We start from the raw sequence: 25,577 nt of genomic DNA on the forward strand, positions 1-25,577 counted from the left end.
TGACATGCCTGGTACTGCTAATAGCATTGCAGCAGGTGGATTGAGGGCTAAGACTGGAATGTCAGCCCAAGTTATTGGTTTTGCTTTTTTCATGCATTGCTGAAATATTTGGTGGAATGATTTTGGAATGTAACCTGGAGGTAACATTTTATTGCTATTCCTTCCCTTGGTCTTCCTGACCTTTTTACCTCTCCTCCATCTGTTGAGAATAGAGTGTGGCCTGGAGGGAGGGTGGAGGGATGTATCGATAAAGGGTGGCCTGGTGGGAGGGTGGAGGGATGTATCGATAGAGGGTGGCCTGGTGGGAGGGTGGAGGGATGTATCGATTGAGGGTGGCCTGGAGGGAGGGTGGAGGGATGTATCGATAGAGGGTGGCCTGGAGGGAGGGTGGAGGGATGTATCGATAGAGGGTGGCCTGGAGGGAGGGTGGAGAGATGTATCGATAGAGGGTGGCCTGGAGGGAGGGTGGAGGGATGTATCGATAGAGGGTGGCATGGAGGGAGGGTGGAGGGATGTATCGATAGTGGGTGGCCTGGAGGGAGGATGGAGGGATATATCGATAGAGGGTGGCCTGGAGGGAGGGTGGAGGGATGTATCGATAGAGGGTGGCCTGGAGGGAGGGTGGAGGGATGTATCGATAGAGGGTGGCATGGAGGGAGGGTGGAGGGATGTATCGATAGCGGGTGGCCTGGAGGGAGGGTGGAGGGATGTATCGATAGAGGGTGGCCTGGAGGGAGGGTGGAGGGATGTATCGATAGAGGGTGGCCTGGAGGGAGGGTGGAGGGATGTATCGATAGCGGGTGGCCTGGAGGGAGGGTGGAGGGATGTATCGATAGAGGGTGGCCTGGAGGGAGGGTGGAGGGATGTATCGATAGAGAGTGGCCTATGTATCAAGTAGACTATCCTATCCATTTACCCTTGAGGCTAAAGCGAGTTGCTCCTGGTTACTTTTTCATCTGTTGAATTGAACTTTACTGATCCTCAGGAGGAAATTAAGATGTCACAGGCGCACACACAACACCATCACACACACACAACACTATCACACACACATCACCATCACACAGAACACATCTTGCACAACACCATCACACACACAACACCATCACACACACAACACCATCACACACACACCACCATCACACAGAACACATCACGCACAACACCATCAACCACACACAACACCATCACACACACACCATCACACACACACACACACACCAGCACACACAACACCACCATCACACAGAACACAGAACACATCACACACAACACTATCACACACACATATACACACAACACCATCACACACACACCACCATCACACACACATACAACACCATCACACAGAACACACAACACCATCACACACACACACAACACCATCACACACACACAACACCATCACACACACACACACAACACCATCACACACACACAAACTTTTCACTAACCCATTTTTCCACCAAGGAATACTGAATGTCTATGATTGTAGTAGGCTACACACTTTGAGATTTTAGAATGATTGGCTGTGGCACCTGTGCTCTATCAAAACAGTCAAAAAAACATGTTTAATTGGAGGAGGTCAACCTCTATTCAAGTCGTCATGGTTTCCATTCGTCAATCAAAACACACACCTACAGAGAATACAGATGCACCTGTGAGTGCTTTAGAGTATGAAACCGGTTGTACATAAGGTTGGACACAAAGATCATTGCTCTGATCACGGAGAAAAGGGCAGCTGGTCTAGAATAACTGGGCCTTCGTGGTGTCTCTGTCAGCCATAATGGGTCCATTGAGCCGCATGCTCAGTGATATTCAGAGGGCAATGAACGAGCTCCAGTCACTGCGACCTTTCAAAGGTCACTGGCATGACTGAGATTCTCCCCCTGACTCTATGGCTCATCTTTCTCAAAGTTTCCATATTTAAACACAAAGAAGTGGGGTGACATAGGCAGAGTATTATCGAGGCACACGAGACCCAAATTATGTTTGTGTACTATTTGGTCCGGACGTGGTGAGAACACAGTCACAGGATATTTTACATTTTAGTCATTTAGCAGACGCTCTTATCCAGAGCGACTTACAGTTAGTGAGTGCATACATTTTCATACTGGCCCCCCGTGGGAAACAAACCCACAACCCTGGCGTTGCAAGCGCCATGCTCTACCAACTGAGCTACAGGAGACTATAGTGAATAAGGCTTAACACGTTTAATATCAACATCACATGACGAGACACTAAGGGTCAATTACAGCAAACTGCTTTGTCAGGAATACGATGAAATGTGTTGCATTAACGATACTACTTTTAAAAATGGGAGTTTAAAAAGCCTTTGAACATATTGTTAAGGGTGAGATTATGGCCAAGGTTCAGGATCGATTAGACCCATTGCAGTTTGCTTATAGGATTGGGAGAGGGATGGAGGATGCAACTGTCGTTCTTCTTAACTATGTCCTTAAACATCTTGAGGGAAGTACGGTAAGACCCATGCCAGACTACTATTTGTTGACTTCTCTTCCGCTTTTAATTGTATACAACCACATCTTAGCAGAGAGGCTTTTGTCCAATTTTGATCTTCATTTTAACAGTCAGCTGGTTGATTAACTTTTTAACCAAAATAACTCAAATGGTGAGATTCAATTGTTCCCTATACCACACAATATCCTCCTCCACTGGTTCACCACAAGGGTGCGTCCTTTCCCCTCTGTTGTTTATACTGTACACTAATGATTGTCAGAGTAATCACGACTAGACATGTCATTAAGTTTGCAGACGACTCGGTTATTGTGAGTCTTTGACAGGATGTTGAGGTGAGCCCTGTGGCTCAGTGGTGGAGGAGTTTGTTTGATGAATTTATGATGCTTCCCTCACCACGCAGATACAGGCTCCCCAAGTGAAAAACGAATAGGTCTAAACTCTCCTTCATGCCAGCTGCTATCAGCTTTCTCAATAAGCTGTAGTAGTACTGATAGTTGTGAACTTGTGTACATATTGCTGTATATATTGTTTTGGCGTATATTTATTGTCATGTGCTTTTACTACGTGCTGCAAAATGAAATGGCCCCTGGGGATAATAGAGACTCTACTCTACTCTAAAGGGTAGCCCACTCAAAATACACATACCTTGGCTGTAGTCGATTTACCAGTAGTTTTTGGCATCTCACAATAATCTAACCAGGAATAACATAATGCATTTTCCATGAATTAAGAAAATGCTTTAAAGAGACACCTGGAATGATGAGAAAAAGCACTTTAGGGGGATTGCCAGAGTGTAGGTTACGGGGTGACAGATTTGAGGACCTCTGTGACAACGCCACAGCAGTATAGGTGCTCTGTGAAGACCTCATCTCTATCCTCCATTGCCGAGGTTCCCATGTCAAAGGCTAGCAAAAGAGAGAGGCATGAAATGTTTGTTATTTCATTAATTTGGATAAAATTTACAGGGATTAGGGAATCGTTTCTAGGTTGGTTGACATGACAACATGTACGTTTGAAGTCGCAGCTTGCTAGCTATCTCATTGCATAGAACATTCTGACTGTGAGCTGCTTAGCTAATTATGTTGCTAATGTTGTTGGCAATAGCATAGCCAGCTAGCTACCTAATTAGCTAGCTATTACTCCTAAGATTTTCACTGCGACGTTACCTACCAAATGCTTTCTCGAAATTTTGCCTACTGTACCCAAATGTTTTGCTACGCTGATGATGCTGCTGCCCTAGTGCCAATGGACACTGATGGGGCACGAGTGGTTTGTGCTCACCCGGCTCTGGCTTCGGCTCCGGCTCTGGCTCCGGCTCCGGCTCCGGCTCTGGCTCCGGCTCCGGCTCCGGCTCTGGCTCTGGCTCCGGCTCCGGCTTCGGCTCCGGCTCCGGCTTCGGCTCCTTCTACTTCGTCTTTGGTATAATGGCGTTCGCAACAATTATATGTGCATTCCGCTACCTACTGTACAGGTGGATAATAAGGACCCAAAAAGGAAAAAATGCGGGGTAAAAAATAAATACGTTCAATTCCATACAAACTATCAGTAACGAAATGTTAATTAAACTAAATCAGCATGCTTTTCTGTTTTAATAAGGTCCCTACACAGGCTCAGAAGGATCCTGTTATGCCGGGACATTTCCTGGCGACAGTAGTCCTTGCAGTGCTTCTGCCGTTAAGTCTTGGAGGCCCAAAAACGTATCGGCTGCAGATATAATGATGTCCAGCTTCTTGGAATTCTTGGACACTTGTGCAGTACAATTAATAACCGTGGCTATAAATGCTACAAAATCCACCAGATCACTTGATTGACGTATAACATTGGCAACTGGTTGTGGTGCATGAACCGCCATATCTTATTCAAAACTGTGGCCTCTTGCCCCTTCAACGCTCTTCACCGCCTCCACATAGGAGATTTGCTGTACAGCCCTGATCCTTGACACCTCAACCACTTTCACCCTAACAGGGCACTCTGGGAATTCGGAAATATGATCCCCACCACAGTTGCAACATTTCACATTCACAGACTCTTCAATAACATATTCCTTCCATCTGCAAACACTTGAAACATGGCCAAACCTTTTACACTTCTTGCATTGCATCGGGTTTTGCACAAACGATCTTATATATCCCAACTTTACATAGGGTGGTAAATACTCACCAAACATCAATAATAAAAATAAACTTTGCTCCTTTTCCCCATTCTCCATGGTCAAGCGACGTCCATTAACGACTCCTGGAATTTTTTGCCTAAGATATTGATTATCAATGTCCAACGGGACGCCATAGATAACACCTTTTACCGGTGCCCTGCTCCGAAAATCAAAGCTGTTCACTTCATGCGTTGCATTCCGCGAGCCACAATGCACGCTCCTTTTGCCCTTTAGATACACACGATATCAACACCATACCACACCTGGTTACTTTGACTGCATCCACCTTTCCCAAAGCCTTCTTCACCATCCTCGTGACTTTAAAAGGGTTTCCCAAATAAACATCCTTATCCAAAAAACGTACTCCAACAAGCAACGATTCATCAGACTCATTTTCCGCAATAATTTTAGCCCTTTTTGTTCCATTCTTGGACTTCATTGTTGTCCACTCGTCTTTCTCGCTAACTGTACTCGACGTGCTTTCAACTTCAAATGACACTTCTGCTTCCGCCAACTTCCGGTCGACCTCCTCCCGCGAGGGCTTTTGCCACTCACCCGGCTTCCAGCTTGTCCAGTCTGATAGTCTTGGTGGCGTTCCTGGCCGCTTACATTTTCATAGTGGTGCGCAGATAATAATAATAATTTGGGTGAGTGCTTACATTTGTCCAATTGAAAATATGTTTTTTGCATATCACAACCCCCTGAGACACTGACCCTCGGGAAACATTTGGGAAATTAATGTTTTCTTTGTAGGGTTTTTGGATAAACTCAGAAAATAAGGTCTGTGGTAAACACAGAGCTTATACATTATGTTTTGTTCTATGAGGTAATGTTAATCAGATAACGTCACTTTTTGTGAATTTTGAAGTATTTATTTAATCAAAACAAGCACATAAAGGCTTCATAATTCATGTTAACTGACTGATATTATCTCATTGAACAAAATGCATAAGATCTCCTTAGCCTGTGCTAACATAAGACCTTATTTCCAGCGTTTATCCCCAAACCCCCTTTTTTCCCTATTAATTTCCCCCATAGGAATGGCCAACAAACCATTTCTGTTTTTTAGGACTAGCCTACAAGCTGGCGAGCTCTATTGTCCAGGGCCCCTGGAGCAATTAGGATTACGTGCCTTGCTCAAGGGCATATTGACTGATTTCTCACCTTGTCAGCTCAGCGATTCGAACTAGCAACCTTTTCTGTTACTGGCCCAAAGCTTTACCCGCTAGGCTACCTGGCGCCCATAATAATCAGATCATTAAAACACTACTTCCGCATGTGTATGGATCTAAGACCATTTACATCTGTTTTAGATCTCTGTAAACATGTAAGAAGTGTTTAATATGGCAGGAATCCCATCCGTATGGCTTAGCATTTTGCTCATCTGAGCAACACGACTGCAATGTAGGCGGTCTGGAACACAGCCTCGTTCTTTGTCTTCTTCTTTCTCATTGAGGTTTAATGCAAGTGTGCAAAACAATGTTTAGGTGCATTACCGCCACCTTCTGAGTTGGAGTATAAACAAACATACTTCTAGCATATTTTATGCTGGTTGATTATCATGCCTTCTGTGTGTGTGTGTGTGTGCTCCTGTGTGTGCTTTGATTTCAGGAAACACGTTAACACGCAGGACTGAGAGAGCCTCTCTCTGGGGAGAGGATATAAAACTCTCCTCAACCCGTTGGGTCTGGCCTACACGCTACACCTAAATCACTTAGGCACATTTCAGAGCTTTAACTATGTAGGGGCTGATATATGCCTGACCAGGTCCATAAAACAGCAGCTGGGCAATGATTGAGAAACATATAAGAACCGTAGCACGCTTACAACTACTGTGCATCACATCCATAGTCCAGCAAAATTGCTCACTATCACAGTGTGTTACTCGCTGTTGCACCTGCGCCTTGTCAGATGGGGCAGCAACACATTCAAAAGTTGGTCAACATTTCCTGTTTGGCCTTCGCATTCACGCAACACCAATCCCCCCACTTCCCGCCCTTGCGCTCTCTCTATTGCACTCTCTCTCTCCTCTCTCTCTCTCCTCTCTCTCTATGGGTACTTCCCAGATTCACGCTGGCGGGCTGCTGTCAGACATTTTCTGCCGAGTGTTACGCTGCACCAGCTGTGATCCCTAATGTAGCAAAGGTGATGCCCCCCGTTGGCCGTGAGTAGAGAGCCAGTGATATGCAGCCTACAGAGACACCTGCAAGTCATTTGGGTCCAGCTGTGAAGAGTTCACTCAGAGAGGAGCTAGGCTTGGCCCTGTGCGTAATAGAATTGGATGTGCTCCCAAACCTGCAGGGAGGGAGAGCAGGATGGGAGGGTGCAGGGGGTGAGGAGGAGGAGTGTGGGGCTACATGCAGCCTGTGGGAGGCAAAAGGGGTGGTGATGTTGCTGCTGCTGTTTCCAGTGGAATGTGATGTGATGTGGTGTGATGTGGTGTGATGTGATGTGGTGTGGTGCGATGTGGTGTAATGTGGTGTGATGTTATGTGGTATGATGTGGTGTGTTGTGATGTGATGGGGTGGCTGAAAAGTTCTCAGACCTGACCTCCTTCTTATTTAGGAGCCTCAAGCTGGGAGCTGTTAAATCTCCAGGACTGAAGGAGAGAGGACATCAGCACCTTGTGTGTAGCAATAAAATCACTCCTCCTCCCAGGTTGTGGGATGTCCCTCTCCTGCTGTCAGAGGTGGCCCACTGGGCACAAACTGGTTGAATCAACATTGTTTCAATGTAATTTGTCAAAGTATTGTGACGTAGAATCTATGTGAAAAATACATTGGATTTGCCAAAAGTAATGTGCTATCGTGAGAATGATAAAAAATAAAAAATAAAAATAAAAAGGATTATTGAGAGATTTCTTAATAACTAAGTAGATTCACTGTTGCTATTGAAGTCATTTAAAGGGTAGGTTTAACGGAGCAAATGAAATGTAACCATACTTTCAATCAATGATACTAGGCCTATCTAGGCGGATCTATAGCATTTTGCAAAAAAAACATGATTATTTGTCTCTATGAAATGAAACAATCAAGTGATAGATTTGAAACAAATATGTCTGTCATTGAAATGCCATGATTAGATAGTGATAAAACACACCAATTTCTTTCATCATTTCTTTAAACAATAAAAGCTAATTTACCAACATTTCAGAAAATGGATGTATAGCGGCAGGTCGCTGGTTCTAATCCCCGAGCCGACTAGGTGAAATATCTGTCGATGTGCCCTTGAGCAAGGCACTTAACCCTAATTGCTCCTGTAAGTCGCTCTGGATAAGAGTGTCTGCTAAATGATAAAATAAAAAATTTTAACTCTTCATTTATTCAACCTTAAAATTAGTAACACATCCATGGCCTCATTTTGAGGTTACTGTAACTATAAATGTCTTCTTATGTAATAATAGAAAGTGTGCATGTTCAAGATAGCATGCAAAGGTCACAGGTCTGTGGAGATCTTCACAACTGCTATAATAATATGAGCAGAATCTCGAAATTCATTGATCACTTGCACTATGAACTTTTAATGTAATTTCAGGCCATTTAGGTTGTCCTATTAGACAAAGTACAGTGACATTAAATTGTTGTATAAATACAAAATATCTGACATTGTATTCCCATTTGAACCTTGGGCTAGATTGTATCAGATCCGCGCTAGCCGACACCCGCATAGTGGTTGTTTTGGCGGTGTCTGAGATGGACCTGCGTTAGAGCTGTCAAATCCACAAGCGGCTCCCGGCATTATACGTAAAGCAGACATTGCAATTGGCTGCACGGAGTCACATTAAGAGAAATCAGCCTTGCTTACAAGTTGGAACACTGGAATGTGAGATGTAATCTACACCTCAATTAGGCTGATAGAAATCCTAATTATTTTGTTTAATGATTTGAAATTTGAGTGTTCTTGTTTCTATATAGCCTACACTTTCTCATTCTGAACTTCTAACATGAGTGGGACGGGTGTGGCTTCGTGACTATGATCACACGCGCAACCACTTTGATTTGACAGCTCTACCTCCGACACCGCCACCAGCTATGTGGGTGTCAGCTATTGCTTGTTAACACTTGATCTGATTCAGGGCTTTGTTGTGCTTTTAAATGGTTGAAAACGCAGTGATAACACATGTTGATGACAACTAAACCAAAAATCAGAAATCTTTTTTTATTGGAATTTGAAAGTGCTGTTAGATGATTGAAAGAATAGTAGTAACACATTGGGAATTTAACAAACTTCTGGCTGTCTTTTTGAGTGAGTGAATAAAGGTTGAAATGTCATTGATCAACATCTCAACCAAATATTACCCAAATGTCCACGCTGAAACTACGTGGTGTGCCCAGTGGGGCCTCTCTTCCATTTGCAGATTTGTTCTTGGGCTGTTTCTTGGGGGCATCCTTCTTAGTTAGGTAGGCGGTACTTTAGTTTACAGTAATGATACAAACAATAATGGAATTTAAAAAGCTTGCACACAATTATCATGAGTATCGTGACATAATATTTCAGAGTGACAGAATATTGTGTTTATTTGCCTTAATTTCAAGGAGCGAAGGGTGTCAGCAGGTGCGAGAGGAAAGCTACTGGCTGGCTTTGGTGTTTTTTTTTAAAGTAGCCAGTGTGTCTTCATCAAGGCCCTAAAGGAAAGGAAACTGACCTTTTGACTAATACGATCCCGATGCAAGGTGCTGATGACACCCAAATGCCAAGGTCTCTCAGGAGCAAGGCTGCATCTGATCTTGAAGGTCAGAGATGAAACATTGCAAGAATTTACAATAAGTCATATGAGTTTTATCACTGTCCATTTCAACACACAGCTGGCAATGTGCAGGAGGAATATTATGGGAAAGGGGTGGGGGTGTCACAGTGGATGTTTTATTGCCTTATACGCACCTCGTAAATCACAGACATTTTGTTTTCTTTCACAGCCTTGTTACTCCTTCACAGAAATTAGATTACTCATGGCTGGCAGTAATCCAATTCAGGGGTATTCAAAAATAGGAAATCTTATTAATGAACTGAAGTCACTTTAACATCTGGGCAATGGCTTGTGTTATAGATACCACCTTGTCAGTTAAGTCTGGCTACTTGCAGCCTATAGTGGCACCCTCTTGGCAGGCCAGTAGATGCCCAGGTCACCTCCAGACATACAGTATGATTCACTTCCACGATGTCTGATAGAGAAGTAATCATGTGTTGGTACGACAATGTAATAAGAAATGGGGTATTGGATGGTAAGGATGGGGGTGTTCTGTTTTTGTCTTTCATTTTTGGGGTCAGGTGGAGAGAGCAGTTGTGTCTACAACTGTATAACTTCTATGTCTTCATAGAAATAAATGACAAAAAAACTAATTTGCTACCGTCCAACACCAAAACACACCCTCATTTGTTGACTGCTATGAATATTTTAAGAAATATGACGTATGTTTTCGCCTAAAAATAAAGCCAAACTGAACTTTTTATTTTTTACATTTTCTGAAATTAACATGAAACTCATACATGGACATGTGACTTAGTCACTTGAATCTGAAGGGGATTACTCATAATGAAGTAATACATGAAGCCAACATCCTTTCCACGTTCCAGCAATGATCTTTAATATTTTTTCATTCTAATGTTAGTTATTTAGTGATAGAATACATTTCTACATTTTGATATTTTATATATTTTTGATGTTCATATAATTTGATGTTTGAGCAAAGCTCAAACACAACACTTTTTGATAGACTACTGTGGGAAAAGCAGCTTGCTCTTGCGACCATCACAGCCCTGAATTCCAAACAGATGACAGCCACCATGGTTAGCAACATTTGTTATGGTCCCCTCTTTGATAGAGTATATGAAATAGCAGTGGGGGCAGTAAGTGTCCAACCAGGTAACCAGGGGAAATAAGCAGGGGGAATGTGGCACACATTATGAAAGAGAGCAAAAGGCTGTACAGGATATTGGGAGTGAGAAAGAAGGGAGGGCAAGAGGGTGAGAAGAGGCAGGGTGAAAAATTGGACCTACAGATGTAGGATCTTAATTTGACCTGTATTGTCTCAGTGAAATAATCCTGCAGCAACAGGATTTGAATGTTTACATTTACATTTTAGTCATTTAGCAGACGCTCTTATCCAGAGCAACTTACAGTTAGTGAGTGCATACATTCTCATACTGGCCCCCCGTGGGAAACGAACCCACAACCCTGGCGTTGCATGCGCCATGCTCTACCAACTGAGCTACAGGGGACTAATGTTGCTTGATCCGTGGTTAGGCTATTAGCTGGCCAAAATTAGACTACATGAAAAGTGCAATAATGTTAATATAGCCGTGTGTTAGTGCGGGTTTTCAGTGAATTTATGTAAATCACAAAGCTCATCTGCATTTCCTGCGGTGCATGAAGTTTTTCAGCAACAAAAGAGTGATCAAATTAAGATCTTACATCTGTAGCAAACAAAGGTTTTTAGCTTCCTATGTTGTAGACAGCTGGAATTCTAAAACCAGAAGCATTCCAATGAGTTGGACTACCCTGCCATCTAAAGGCCACACCATTTCAACTTGAGTTTCAACAAAAGAAGAGTCTTGGAGTCTGTACTTTATGTGTGTGAACCATCTTCCTTAATTTGTTGGGATGTCTCACTTATTGTATTTTTTTATTTAACCCTTATTTAACTAGGCAAGTCAGTTAAGAACAAATTCTTATTTACAATGACAGCCTACCCCGGCCAAACCTGGACGAAGCTGTAGTGACGCCTCTAGCACTGAGATGCAGTGCCTTAGAACGCTGCGCCACTCGGGAGCCCAAAATACATAACCCGGGGAATCGAACACAGGTCGCAAGAATGGGAATATTGCATGATACCACTACACCAGCGGCACGTGTAGATTTCTTAGACTTGAAATAACTCCATTTAAATGCATTGTTGACCATACCTTGGGTTGTGCTGTAAAAATGCCCTTTATTGTCTCAATTAACATGGTCATCAAAAAGAAGCCACATGCTACATTAATTGTTAATTGTTCAGGCATTAAAAACCAAACTAGCTCTTTAAAAAAATTAAACACAGTGATATATAATAACAGCTCAAATATAATATATGTATTAGTATAATATTTGTTGGTTTTCCATATAGCAAAGTCACAGCTCAAACATAAAGTATATGTTAGTATCACAGGAGGCTGCTGAATGGGAGAACGGCTCATAATAATGGTCGGAATGGAGCATATGGAATGGCATCAAATACAGAAACCATGTGTTTGATGTATTTGATACCATTCCACTGATTCTGCTCCAGACATTACCACGAGCCCGTTCTCCCCAATAAAGGTGCCACCAACCTCCTGTGCTTAGTATAGTGTTTTCTTTTCATATAGAAAAGTCAATTAAATTAGCTGTTCTTATTCAAGTGGTGGTAATAAGCATTGCTCGCTCACTCACTGCTTGATTTGTGTTGGCCACTCACTGAAAGACTTCCAGAAGAAGGGAAGCGGAACATCAACGTCCATCTTTTTCGATGTTACTCTTATGTATGGAGCCGTGCTTTGCGATGCCTGCTCCATTAGGTCGATAAATTCATTGAGTCCCCCATAAAAGTGAGACTGGAAAAAATCGACAAGCTTCTTGAGGTCATTGTTCACACGCTCCACTGTCACCTCGTTATAGATTTCCTGGATCTTTATTTTGGCAGTATCTTTGTACTCACCAGCTTCAGATCTTGCCACGTGCATGTCACGCTCAAGAGAACGCAAGATTTCCTTCAGGTCTTGTGTCTTCAGAGAGGCAAGGAACTCTCCTGCCCTCTGGAAACATAGCTCCAGGAGGTCATGAACTCCCTGGATCAGCTCCTCCAGATTCACATCCTCCAAGTGTCTCGCTACCTTGGTCATCTCATCCTGGATGGCACTCATGGCAGACCTCAGGTTGGCAACAAACTCGTTTCCATTGACGACTACATTTCTACCAGGGATTGTGAACTGAACACCTTTAATTAAACTTTCAATTATGTCAGTTATGGTCTCCATGAGATTTGAGAACCTTTGGGCAGCCCGGTCAATGGTCACAGACACAGAGCTACTGGCCTTCTCGTAGAGCTCCTGTCCAGAAAGTCTCTCCTCTAATCCGGGCAGAGCGAAATTAGTCTCACGCAAGAACGTAAGAACACTGTTGCTCAGTTCAGTGATGTCGATAGACGGTATGCTGTCAGCTGCATTCCTAAACATCTCTCTCATAGAATTCTGTAGTGTATCGAGACCCAATGGGACCTCATGATAGGCTCTCTCAATGATGTTGGAGACAGAGTTCTTCAGCTTAATGGAGGCACGGTTTACACTGAAGCCAAAGTGAGCTGTGTGATACTTGTTTATGAACTTGAGCAGCGCATCTGTGATGGCAGGCATCCGCTCTTTGAGCCCTTTGATGGTGTAATGCATGGTATCCATGTTCCAGGCAACCTGGAAACTCAACTTCTCAGAGTTCTTCAGAGTAGCTTTGACACTCACAATGTCCGTATCCTTATCAGGGGTAGACTGGATGGATAAGGAACAAGTAAGAGGGGATTATTCTTTCAGTATAAATGCTAATTAAGGCAAAAAGAAATTGCAATGTATTGTGTTCATAAAAAATAACATCTTGAAAACTCTAAGCTTTCAGTATGAACATGTATAGGTTGAGGTGTGTAGTATGTATATAAAAGTGCCAGTAATTCAGGTGTGTCTTACCAGGTAGCGGCTGAACACTTTTCCGTACACCTGTGAAGGTGACCTCCACGTAAGAAGGAATCCGAGGAAACCAACCGATGGGGAAGCCATGGAAGTGGTGATGCCATCCTTGCGGGAAGCATAGCGGAAGCTCACATCAACAAAGGTTGGGCTGGTGATATCCACATTCAAAGTATGACGAGATACACTGAAAGATAAAGGACACTTGGTTCGATTTTTATGCAATTATGACTTGTATGTTGGGGAAAATCTGGGCTGAAAGCCTGGGCTGAAAGGTAGAAATGTACAGGATGTCTGGATCTAATTATCTTGTGGTACTTACATAGCATCAGGAGAGGCTTGCCGTTTCATCCTAAGAAAATAGATCAAATTTAAATCAGAAATATGTTATCTTATTATTTCGTAGAAGTTGTATTTTCAAAATCATCAGTCTTACTGTCATAACAATATTTTACCTCAGATTTTGTGAGAAGACATGCTGCCAGTCGACATTTACGTCACTGTGAACCAAGTTGCATTTCCCATTCATGCGGACTGCTCCATTCTCAAAATGAAGAGTGGCGGTGGCTGCAGGGACAAATATACAAAAATAAATGTCAACCTAAAAGTACTTGGAGAAAGTAATCCAAATCAATTGGACAGAAAATTGTAATAAAGAAAATGTTCAAATCTTACCATCGAGGTCATACTCCAGGAAGATCATAGTGGAGGTGCAGATGGACTTCAGTGAAGTGACAATGTTGGACTCCTTGTTTTCCAGGTTTGCAGTTGATGTCACATTGTAAATTGGGGATAACACCTTCACAGTGGTGGAGATGGCACCGAAGGCTGGGATAAACACACTTGCAGGCAAGATTAGGGAGATTTCAGGGATTTCAATCTTCTGTTCTGGGATGGTAATGGTTGGCATTTCAAAGTTGGAAATCTGACTTGCAATATCATCCAAATTAATGGTGTGCTCACCAATGGTAATGGTGACATTGGGGAGGGTGAATGATGAGATGGTGATTTCATACTGTTGCAGTTTCACTGACAGGAAGGACATTCTGTTCTGTAGATACTCTGTGTCAATATCAAAACTGGGAATTTCCACCTTTGGCAGACCAGGCAGCATGATGTCAAAGCCAGTGGTGCTTATCATCGTAGGGATCTCCAAATTCTTCAAATCAATTGAGAAGCCTGGCACATGTAGAGTGGTGAATGGTACATCGAACGCTGGAACATCGATGACAGGTGGCACTGAGACCTGATCTGGGAGATCAATATTTTGGAATCGCATGTCAATCGTCCTTACAGCCTTTGGGATCTCTTTCACCCAGCTAGGCACTGCTAGTGTCAATTCTGGTATATTGAAGGTGACCCTATTCTCAAATAATTTAGATGGTAAAGTGAAAACTAGTCCTTCTTTGTTCTTTGTGTAAACTACAGTAGTAGACACATTGAGGAATTGCATTTCATCCATTCTGGAGACCTGATCTAACTTAAGCACATCCCAAATAGTCTTCTGGTAGATAGGAAGCCTGACAGACTTCAGGAAAGCAAGAGATCCTTCCACAGATTCAGCAATATCTATCTTCACTTCAGCCTCATCATTTGACAGAAGTAAGTCACAGGAATGTATAACAGAGGCAAGTTTCTCTCTGCCACTCCAGCTGAATATCTGCTTATCTGCAGTGATGGAAAGATCGAATTTCTGATCCACTCCTGCTTCACCGGGAAGATCCATGTAATTGAATGGCTGTGATGCCTCAATGTCTACCTTAGCTGTCAGCGTTGTTAGAGGAACAAAGTCTAAATTTGCTTTAACAGAGTGCTTCCCATTTGTATCAAACCCTGCCCATACAATGTTAACCATATTGTTGCAGGTGTAATTCAAAGTTGCATACACACGCCTCAGAGATGCCTCAAGGTCTAGGTTGTCATTGATGTTCAGATTCAAGATGGTAACCTTATTGTAAACCAGGTTGGAGCCTAGGTCAGTCTTCACTGTGGATCGCAAGCCATTTGCGTTTAGGTAAATGTTAGCCTCGTTGTCTATAGCTCCATCATAAACGATCCTTCTTACTGTTATGTCAGTTTTTCCTTTGTTAGAGATCTCCAGTGAGACATAAGATGTAAGTCCCTCCAACACCAAGTTATGATCAATGTTCCCCTTGCCTACAGCCTCAATCAGTGGCATATTAAGCATGTATTTTAGTTTAATCTTGGAGGCTACATTTGGTTTGGTCTTGGTATTTCCAAGAAGTTCCTGACTCAATTCCATACTCACAAAGGGAAGGTTGACTCTTGCAACAGTTGCCAGAAAAGCTTCCATGTTCCTTTTAGAGAGACTAACAGTACAGTCGTGACTGCCTTCTATGTTCTGGTGCTTCCAGGACAGAGCAGTGGCAAGTTTTAAACCCCTTGACCTTGTCAGGCTGGTAGTCCCGTCAATTTTACCTTTTAGAATATCAAACACAGAAGTTGAGGAAGCTCCAAATCGGGCAACAATGTCAGACTGGTTATAGAGGCCTGCATTAGCAGTCAGGGTAATCACAGTGGACTTGAAAGAGAAATCGTATGTCATGTTGCCCATGGCAGGGATCATGATGTTGTTCTGAATGGCAGGTAGTGTGAAAGAGGGAAGGGTCAGCTCACTCAATGTCTCAGGAATATGTAGGACTGGCAGCTCCAGAGATGGCAGCACCAGGGTATAAGATGGCACAGAAAAACCCATTGTTGGAACTTTAAAACCTGGTGTACTGACCTCCTTAGGGATGAAAAAGCCAAATGCAGGTAACTCTGCTCTGAAGCTAGAGACTTCAATATTCAGGATGGGGATTTTGTATCCAGGGACTGTGACGAACATAGGAGGTTGGTTGGATGTGTCAATCTTATATTTGTCAAAATGTGTCTTGGCTTCATTGTAAGAGGTTGTCAGAAGGTTTACTAGTTTGTTTCTCCCTAACTCAAAGTGAGCCCTAAAAATGTCTAAATTACTAATTGCATTGTAGAAGGGTTGTAGGTCGTAATCAATGGTGTGCATGTCAGTGTTCTTCTGATACTGAAGCTTTAGGTTCATTTCAAATGACTGCCTAGGGGTGGTCAGTAGTTCCTTGAGCCCAGCATGCTCCCAAAGAGAAAGTTCTTGAATGTGAGGTGTTTTCATTCTAAGATAAGGCACTGTCATCTCTGGGATGGTAAGGGGAATGGTCAAAAAGTCAACATTGGCTTCACCGTTCATTGCTGCATAGATTCCAATGTCTTTCTGATTGTTGTCCATGGTGAAATTATGATAGTACTTGTACTGATTGAATCGAGCTAAGCCAGCCCAGCAGGCGCGCTGCATTTCAGAGTTAAGAATCACACCAAATTCATTTTGGAGATCAAACTTTCCTGTGAGTTTCAATGGGAAGATAACCTTTGAATTTCCTTCGTTTTTGCAATCAAGGACAATCTCAAAAGGACGGACCAAAAATTCCAAAGTGTTAGATATGGTTCCACTCATTCTTCCCATGAGTTCTGCCTTGTGGGAGGCTGTCAGTGCAATCTTCAGGTCTCCCACATGGGCATCTCCATTTAAAACCACAACACTGCTCTTGACGAAAGGAAGTTCTGTTTCAGCCCTGGCATCAACAGTGAAGTGGCTGAAAATGACAGATTCAGCATTCATGGTTTGTTTCATTTTCAAGACCTTGCTGTCTGTTTCTCCAACAAAGGTTAATTTGGCAGTGCTAACATTGATGTTGAACTCTAGATTGTTTTTGTGTGTGCCTTCATCTGAGTAGTCTTGAATGGACCACTTTCCACTTCCTTCAGTTCCAACAGTCACAGAAATAATACCAGATTCAAGACTGGCTGCTGCAGTCTGGGTCATGGTGGCTTGGCTTGAAGTTTCAACAGCTGGGATGTTCAAGTTGTGGTTGTAGGTAGTGTCTATTGATGCAGAAATTCCACTCTTTAGGGACAGTGCAATGTTGTTCACCAGATCAGCTGTGTACATCTCAGTAGTGGCCTTAGCAGTGGTCTTTGCTGTTACTTCTGCAGAGGGTGCGCTGAAAGTCAGTGATCCCTCGTGTTCTACAGAGAAGGCCATGTGGTTGGCCTTCATAGTCTCAGTAAACACCAATGTTTCCATCTGAGAAGCTTCTAGAAGAGCAGTGGCATCCAAGGAGTAGTCAAGGAATTCAAAGGCTGATTTGGCCTGAGAAGTAAGCATGGCTGTGAACTTGGAAGTCTCTGGCGCATCTCTCTTCTCCCTATTCAAATTAATTGTTGTTGAGTTCTCTAATGTGGCTGCTGTCACAAGAGTGTAATGGGGGGAGTTCACTCTAAACTCGCCATAGAGCTTGCCAAAAGCAGGAATTTGAACTTCACTGGGGACCTGAGGGAACTTGAACTCCGGAATTGGAAGCATTGTGATTTTAAAGTTCTCCAGATTCAACTTTGGGAGGTTCATGGCTGGAAGCTTAATCTCTAAAATAGTTATTTCTGGGAAGGTCAAGTCTGGGAGGTCGGATAAGTAAAGTGCTCTCAAGTCTCCAAAGATGGCCTCGGGTGGAGGCATTGCAACCTCATATTCTCTTACTTGGTCGATAAATGCAATTATCTTTTCTTTGATTTCCTCAAAATCTATGTTCATGGCTGGGACAGTGTAAGAACTCAGGATGGTGAACTCAGGGACTGAGATTTGAGCCGGAATGCTTATGTCATGCAGCCTGTTCAGGTTGATTTGGATGGTGGGAATGACGAGGTCAGTGAGAGGCACTACAAAAGAGGGAATCTCAACCTCTGCTGTCTTCAGTGCATCCAGAACACCGTCCACAGCCTGACTGATCTGGTTTAATATATCTTGGTCCTCAGCCAACTTGCGGATTTCCTCAATCAGTTTGTTGAACTGAACAGAAATGTAGGCGACCATGTTGGTGTAGGAGTCACTTGCCCTTTGCAGATATATGAGTATCTCATCTCTAATGTTCATGCCATCGACTCTATCTCTCATGTCTTGAAGGGCTTGCTGTACAATCGTCTTTATATCGTTGAAGGCTGTAGTGTCAATCACATCCTTCATCATCTTCACGACTTCTGCAATTTTTGTCTCTTTGAGTTGTTTCAAGTATTTGAAGATAGAAGCCTGGATCTTTCTAACAAATTGTCTGGAGGCCTCTATTTTTGGTGCAATTCCATATGCTTCAATCTGATTATTAACATAACTTGTTAGTTCACTGATCTTCTGGTTAGCATCAGCAACAAACACATTGTAATCAAATTCCTTTATGGTCTTGATGACTGAGGAAATGTATTCATTTAGCTCATCAATACTTTGCTTGAAGTCAATTGATTTGAATTGATTTACAGCCCCATCCAGTAGTTGCATAACTTTGTCATACATGACTTCAAAGTCTATAGATCTCAAAGCATCAACCAGTGATTGCACAGTTTCTTGGATTCTGAATTCCTTGATGAGTACTACAGTCTGATCCATGAACACTTCAATTCTCTTGTCAAACTCATACATGAGAAGCAGACCTCTGATATAAGAATACACAGCATTGATTTTGTCTGCAATTTCATATTCTTCAATCCAGTTGACAATTACATCCTTTATAGATTCAAGGACCCTGGCCATCTGCTCAGTGGGAATCTGAGCAGTTAGCTGCTCCACATATTTAGCAAAGTCAAAGTTGATTGAGAGGGTGTAATCCCTCAGATCCTGGAAAAACATTGTGACATCAAAGGTCTCAATAACCTGTTTCAATTCACTAATTTTATCTTGAAGTTTTTCTTTGATTCTAAATCTACCATCAATGTCCCCCAACCAGGCAACACTGCTGTCTCCTAGCTTCTGTAGATCAATCTGTCTGATGACATCCTCAATTGCATCAATGGCTCTGACAATTGTCTCTCTGATATTAAAATGGTAATCAAAGTCCTTCAGCTTATTTCCAATTTGTGAGAGGACATTTGAAATGGCGTCTGACAAGTCTCCGCTCTCAATGCTGACCCTGACTGTAGCAATCAGGTCTCTGATTTTGGTTGCAATATTAATCAGGGTTTTTTCAACGTTCACCTTAAGATTCTCCACAGAGGCCTCCAAGTCTTCCAGTGTCACAGCATACTCTTGTGTCAAAATAATCAGTTTCTCTTTCACATCATTCACTTTGTTCTCCAAATCAATCTCTGTCATGAAGTCACTGACTTGCTGCGGCAGATTGTCCAAATGGACTCTTAGCCCACCAATTAGCTGGTTAATGTCTAAGCTGATGATATATTGTTGCATGGCCTCCAGAGCATTGACAACAGCAGTCTTGAGAAGCTCAAAAGCAGCAGGAAGGCTTTTAATGAAGGGAAGCTCGATGATATGTGAATCACTGTTCTTGTCATACTTCAGGAAACCAGAGACACTGAATTCTTGGTTTTCCTTCACTGACCTTTTATCTCTACCCTCTCCAGGCTCGTTTAAAAGGTTTGTGGATATTAGTCCCTCAAACTCAATTCCAAGTTTCTGAGCATTGTTGTAAGTGCTGATGTCTTGATTATAAGCGTGGTTGTCAAACTTGGATTTAGTTTTCCAGGTCAATGACTGTTCACTGGGTGTTAGAAGACCGTCAAACTTGTTATCCAGGTGAGCAGCAGATTCCCCACTCTCCAGCATATGTGTGGTTGTGGCCCGGCAGTCATGTGAGTAAGCAAGTGCAAGAGGCTCTGCTTTCACAAGCAATTTGCTATAGAGCTGCCCAGTGTGCTTCCCAAACACATCCACCTCGCCATCGCTGTTGATTATGGCATTGACATTGACACTGAATGGCAGTGCCAAGGTGCGAATAGTGCTGACAAAACGTAATGATTCTGAGTTTATCCTTGCCTCACAGTTAGACTTGGAGGTCAGTCCTGCAATCTCAATTTCACAGTTGTGGCTCATCTGTGCATCCATTATCTTCCCTGTTGTGCTACACTTCAGAGTGCCAGCTAGGTCAGCATAGTTTATCTCATAAGTGTGTCTGAGCTCATGTTCGTCTCCGTAGGCTCCTCTTACACTTCCACTCAGGTCCAGCTTGGTAGGCTCCATCTTCACCTGGCCTTCATTGTTCATACGGACGTCAAAGAGCTTGAGATCATTTTTCATGTCAATGGAGGTAACAAAAGGCTTCACATCAACCTTTATATCATGCTTGTAAGAGGCATCCTCACAGATTAAGTTGTCTGTCTTAGAGCGGAAGGCCAGGGTCCATAATGTGAGAGTCAGACTATGGGTGTTTTCTGTCTTCATGTTCTGCAGAGATCCCTTCATGTTGTTGGAGAAGGTCAAACCCCTCCTGTTCAATACCAGGTTTGTTGTACTTCTTGCGTTTGAATCATAGGCGTTGCCTCTGAAGGCACTGCCTAGAGAAGCCTCAGTACTTGATATTCTGCCCTCCAAGCTTAGCTCAGCTCTGCTGTCTTCAGCCATTCCTTTGGTCGTGGAGGTCAGGGAGGCTCCACGACTATCTATGCCCCCATTGTAGATGTTCTCAAACGTCAAGGGACTGCACTGCATGCTATTGGTGCCACTGGTAACCAGACCATTTCTGTTCACTGTCACAGTGGCCTTATGCAATCCACGGCCACCTTTAAAAGTAAGGGAGCCTTCAGAGTTGACTTCAAGACCATCCGTGTTCAGGGAACCTGTTAGAAGGGAGTAAGCCCGGTTTGTTGCATCATCAGCCTGGGACTCAACTCTCAGAATGATTACCTCACTGGATATTCCAAGCTCAACTTTGTTCTTAAGTATATTACCCAGGGAGTTGGAAACAGCATCACACTTCAGAGATAGTTGGCCATCCTTGTACTTGAGATCTGCCACATGCTTGAGAGCATCGTCCTGCATATTGGTTTTGAACACAATGGACAATTCGTCATTGGCATACACTCCCTTGATCATGTTGTGAGCCTGGATAAGTGGGGAGTTCACCCGCAGGTTGGACTCTCCTCTTCCTTCTCTATCGAGGGGGCGAATGGCATAGTTATATCTGTAGGTGGAGTCGGCTTTCCATGAGCCCACTCTGATGGTTCCATCCAAGTTACCATCCCCTGTGTCCTCTTCAGAAGTGGATTCTGACATTGCAGAGTAGTACAGAGAGGTCTGCAGGCCCAGAGGACTTGAGGCTTCAATTTTGTAGTTGGCCTTAGCATTCAGTTTGTCTGTAACGCTCAAGGTTTCAAAGGCACTGAAGCTGGCATCAATGAAGCTGTGGCTCAGGGACCCGTTGACGAGGTACTTCAGATTATCTTCCACTGTTCCTGAAATCATGCCTGTGCCTTTATAAGACAAAAGGAGATTAAACCATTGTCATTATCTAAACAGTGAAATATGGTGATCTTCTATGTTCTTAAAACTATGAGGACCATGTGTGGAAAATATACAGTGCATTCAGAAAGTATTCAGACCCCTTCTCTTTTTCCACATTTTGTTTCTATTTATTATAGAATAACTATTTTTATTCTGAAATTGATTAAATCATTTCCCCCCCTCATCAATCTACACACAAACCCCATAATGGCAAAGAAAAAAATTGGTTTTTATAAAATGTTTGCAAATTTATTAAAAGTAAAAAACATAAATACCTTATTTACATAAGTATTCAGACCCTTTGCTATGAGACTCAAAATTGAGCTCAGGTGCATCCTGTTTCCATTGATCATCCTTGAGATGTTTCTACAACCTGTGGTAAATACAATTGATTGGACATGATTTGGAAAGGCACACACCTGTCTATATAAGGTCCCACAGTTGACAGTGCATGTCAGAGCAAAAACCAAGCTATGAGGTCGAAGAAATTGTCCATAGAGCACCGAGACAGGATTGTGTCGGGGCACAGATCTGGGGAAGGGTACCAAAACATTTCTGCAGCATTGAAGGTCCCCAAGAACACAGTGGCCTCCATCATTCTTAAATGAAAGAAGTTTGGAACCACAAAGACTATTCCTAGAACTGAGCAATCATGGGAGAAGGGCCTTGGTCAGGGAGGTGACCAAGAACCCGATGGTCACTCTGACAGAGCTCCAGAGTTCCTCTGTGGAGATCGGAGAACCTTCCAGAAGGACAACCATCTCTGCAGCACTCCACCAATCGGGCTTTTATGGTAGAGTGGCCTGACAGAAGCCACTCCTCTGTAAAGGCACATGACAGCCCGCTTGGAGTTTGCCAAAAGTCACCTAAAGGACTCTGAGACTGTGAGAAACAAGATTCTCTGGTCTGATGAAACCAAGATTGAACTCTTTGGCCTGAATGCCAAGCGTCACGTCTGGAGGAAACCTGGCACCATCCCTACGGTGAAGCATGGTGGTGGCAGCATCATGCTGTGGGGATGTTTTTCAGCAGCAGGGACTGGGAAACTAATCAGGATCGAGAGAAAGATTAACGGAGCAAAGTACAGAGAGATCCTTGATGAAAACCTGCTCCAGAGCGCTCAGGAGCTCAGACTGGGGTGAAGGTTCACCTTCCAACAGGACAATGACCCTAAGCACACAGCCAAGACAACACAGGAGTGGCTTCGGGACATGTCTCTGAATGTCCTTGAATGCAAAGGGTCTGAATACTTATGTAAATAAGGTATTTCTGTTTTCTATTTTTAATACATTTGCTAAAATGTCTAAAAACCAGTTTTCACTTTGTCAATATGGGGTATTGTGTGTAGATTGATGAGGGGGGAAAAACAATTTCATCCATTTTAGAATAAGGCTGTAACGTAAGAAAATGTGGGAAAAGTAAAGGGGTCTGAGCAGCAATGAACGGGGTTCACAAGATGACAGAAAGGACAAGAATGAGTTGGATAACACAGCAAGCAGCAAACTCTATGTGCAATCAGTGAAAGCATTACCATGTTTATCTCTCCATACCACAAGGATGACGCAAGTTAAGTTTAGTCTAGCGCCGTAGGTTGGTTATCTTTGAATGCAGCAGGTAATCATTCTTAAAGTCATTACTTAATGTACTGAGTTTATATACCAATTCTGGAGTCAAGTTGACTATTGGTGTATGTTAAGATTTGTGAAATATTTTCAGCATTAGTGTGTTGGTATATTGCGGTCATCTTTGAATTCTGGGAATTTATTTTGTTAAACTCATTAGAGATTAATGTGTTAAGTCTATGTACCAAATATGGTTTTGTGCACAAAGATGAGGACTAAAGTGTCTTATTAGGAATTTTCAAATCCTACTTCTCTATGGGGCAGCCTATGAGAATTGTCTTTCTGGGCCGTACGTCAGTTAAACTGCAGTACCGAAGCGAGACTGTAGGTGCAGTCAAGAAAATCACAACAGAAATATAATTTGAAATACTTATATGACTGCGTTAAATACAAAATCTGGAGTGAATCTTGGTTCATGAGGAGAAGATGATTGCAGATGATTTTGAGCATTAGCGCTACATATGCAAATAATAGTTTCCTTGTTTTTTGAGATATCAATACCAAATTCAGTGTGGTTCATCTTAGGGATGTCCATGATAGTGATGACAAGTTTCAAGTTGATAGGCCACCGTGGAGTCGATTTACAGTGGTTTAAATGGACACGTAAAATCAGATTTGTCAATAACTCAGCCATCTTTTGACCAATCCCTTAGCTTTTCTCAAACTTAAGACAACGTTAAGACATGTACCATGGGCCTACATTCTAAATTTGGTGTAATTTGGTCATATGGTTCATGAGAAGAAGCGTATGTGCTAATATGCATCTACTGGTATAGTGTGTCCATCTTTGAATGCATCAATGTTATTTTCTCAAACTCTTTAGGGACTATTGTGATGTGTCCAAGGACCACATTTTGAGTGAATCTGACTTTTAGTCCATGAGAAGAAGATTTTTTTATGATTCATTTAAGCATTAGCGTTACATAGTAAAAAGAAAGTGAATTGTTAATAGTTTTCTTATTTTTTTTACATATCAATGCCAAAATGTAACATGGTTCATCATGGTAACGTCTTTGATGACCCCAAGATGATAGGCCATTGTGGAGTGGATTTATAAAGGATTTAAATGGACACGTAAAATCAGATTTCCTGATTTATCAATAACTCAGCCATCTCTTAACCAATCACTTAGCTTTTCTCAAACTAAGTTAAGAGATGTACAATGGGCCTACATACCGTTTTGGTGATCATTTGGTGTTATTTGGACTTATGGTTCATGAGAAGATTTTTTATTTTAATTTGTTATGTCCAAGATGGAGGAAAATCGATCCTGATGGACCTTATGGGTCCTTAAGGCAAATTTGTTCAGCATGACAACAGACACCTACATACAAAGTTTAAAGTCTCTAGGTCAAATGGCAGGGGATATGAGGGTTTAAAAGAAAACCACCCAAAAATGATATGTTGGTATTTCTTTCATGAGTTCATTGTTGATATAGTCCCAAAATGTTTTGCATGTCAACAATCAAGTTCACAAGATATATAACTGAAAATACAGAAATACAGCCGGAATGATGCATTTTGCATCATAGGATGCTGCGTTTTGCATCATATGATGCAAAATGCATCATACCAGCACCATCTATAGGCCAATCAGTGCCATTATTTTTTACAAAGTTACTCATGGCCTCTAGTTTCTGTGTGCCAAATTAGAAAAAAGTTACCAATCTATGCTTGAGTTATTTGACCATGTCAAGGAAAAACTAAATGTAAGAATAACAATAGGTTACACAGCTTCACTATGAACCCTAATGAAATGTGGAAAGATCAGCAAAGTTTACCTTCAAGTCTGTAGGAGAGCGGGCTGACAGGCGACTGAGCCGTGACTTTAAATTGAGCAATATAGCTGGGAACATCAACAGTGTTGTTGCCCCCAGAGATGGATCCCTCCCAGTTGTAGAAGTTGCTGTTCACTTTGGAGGTCACCTCAGCAAGGCCAAGCAAGGGCAGCATGAAGCCATAAGAGTGAGGTATGGTGAAAGTTGGGATGTGGATCTCATTGGCAGGAACCATCCAACCTATTTCAGGAACATCGATGGCAGGAATGGACAGGGTAGTAGGAATGTTTAACTCCTTAGAGGATTTTCCTCCCAAAGGCACAACAAGGGAGATGGCCATTTTGTTCTGGTTGAACTCGTATCTGAATAAACTGTCACTGTTGTAAAAACAAAAAAGAAAGTGACAAATTAATTTATTGTCATTAGTGAAGAATTTATCCTGATTTCCCCTGACACTTTGCCATTATAACATTTCATTTTATCTCCTGAATTGAATGGATTGACATGGAAATAATCCCAACCCCATTTAATATGCGAATTGTCAGATA

At 42.5% G+C, this 25,577-nt stretch overlaps 1 protein-coding gene and 1 pseudogene across 3 annotated transcripts in view; both read right to left on the reverse strand.

The window, feature by feature from the left end:
- The window catches only part of LOC311102652 (lipid droplet-associated hydrolase-like), a 46,660-nt pseudogene extending 35,204 nt beyond the window's left edge, over positions 1-11,456 (reverse strand). The window contains exons 1-2 of the transcript XR_014615782.1: positions 3,763-11,456; positions 3,233-3,386 (exon numbers count right to left, since the gene is read on the reverse strand). The product of XR_014615782.1 is annotated as a lipid droplet-associated hydrolase-like (transcript). The remainder of the gene's footprint in view (positions 1-3,232; positions 3,387-3,762) is intronic.
- An 86-nt stretch (positions 11,457-11,542) lies between these two features.
- Positions 11,543-25,577, reverse strand: part of apoba (apolipoprotein Ba) — a 34,105-nt gene continuing 20,070 nt past the window's right edge. For both annotated transcript variants that reach the window (XM_084143600.1, XM_084143599.1), the window contains exons 24-29: positions 25,033-25,406; positions 13,997-21,598; positions 13,777-13,888; positions 13,644-13,673; positions 13,322-13,508; positions 11,543-13,129 (exon numbers count right to left, since the gene is read on the reverse strand). In XM_084143600.1, the coding sequence (XP_083999726.1) occupies positions 12,038-13,129; positions 13,322-13,508; positions 13,644-13,673; positions 13,777-13,888; positions 13,997-21,598; positions 25,033-25,406 (9,397 nt within the window). In that variant the 3' untranslated portion in view covers positions 11,543-12,037. The remainder of the gene's footprint in view (positions 13,130-13,321; positions 13,509-13,643; positions 13,674-13,776; positions 13,889-13,996; positions 21,599-25,032; positions 25,407-25,577) is intronic.

The sequence above is a fragment of the Coregonus lavaretus genome (genome assembly GCF_964263955.1).
Source record: "Coregonus lavaretus genome assembly, chromosome: 27".
NCBI classification, from domain to species: Eukaryota; Metazoa; Chordata; class Actinopteri; order Salmoniformes; family Salmonidae; genus Coregonus; species Coregonus lavaretus.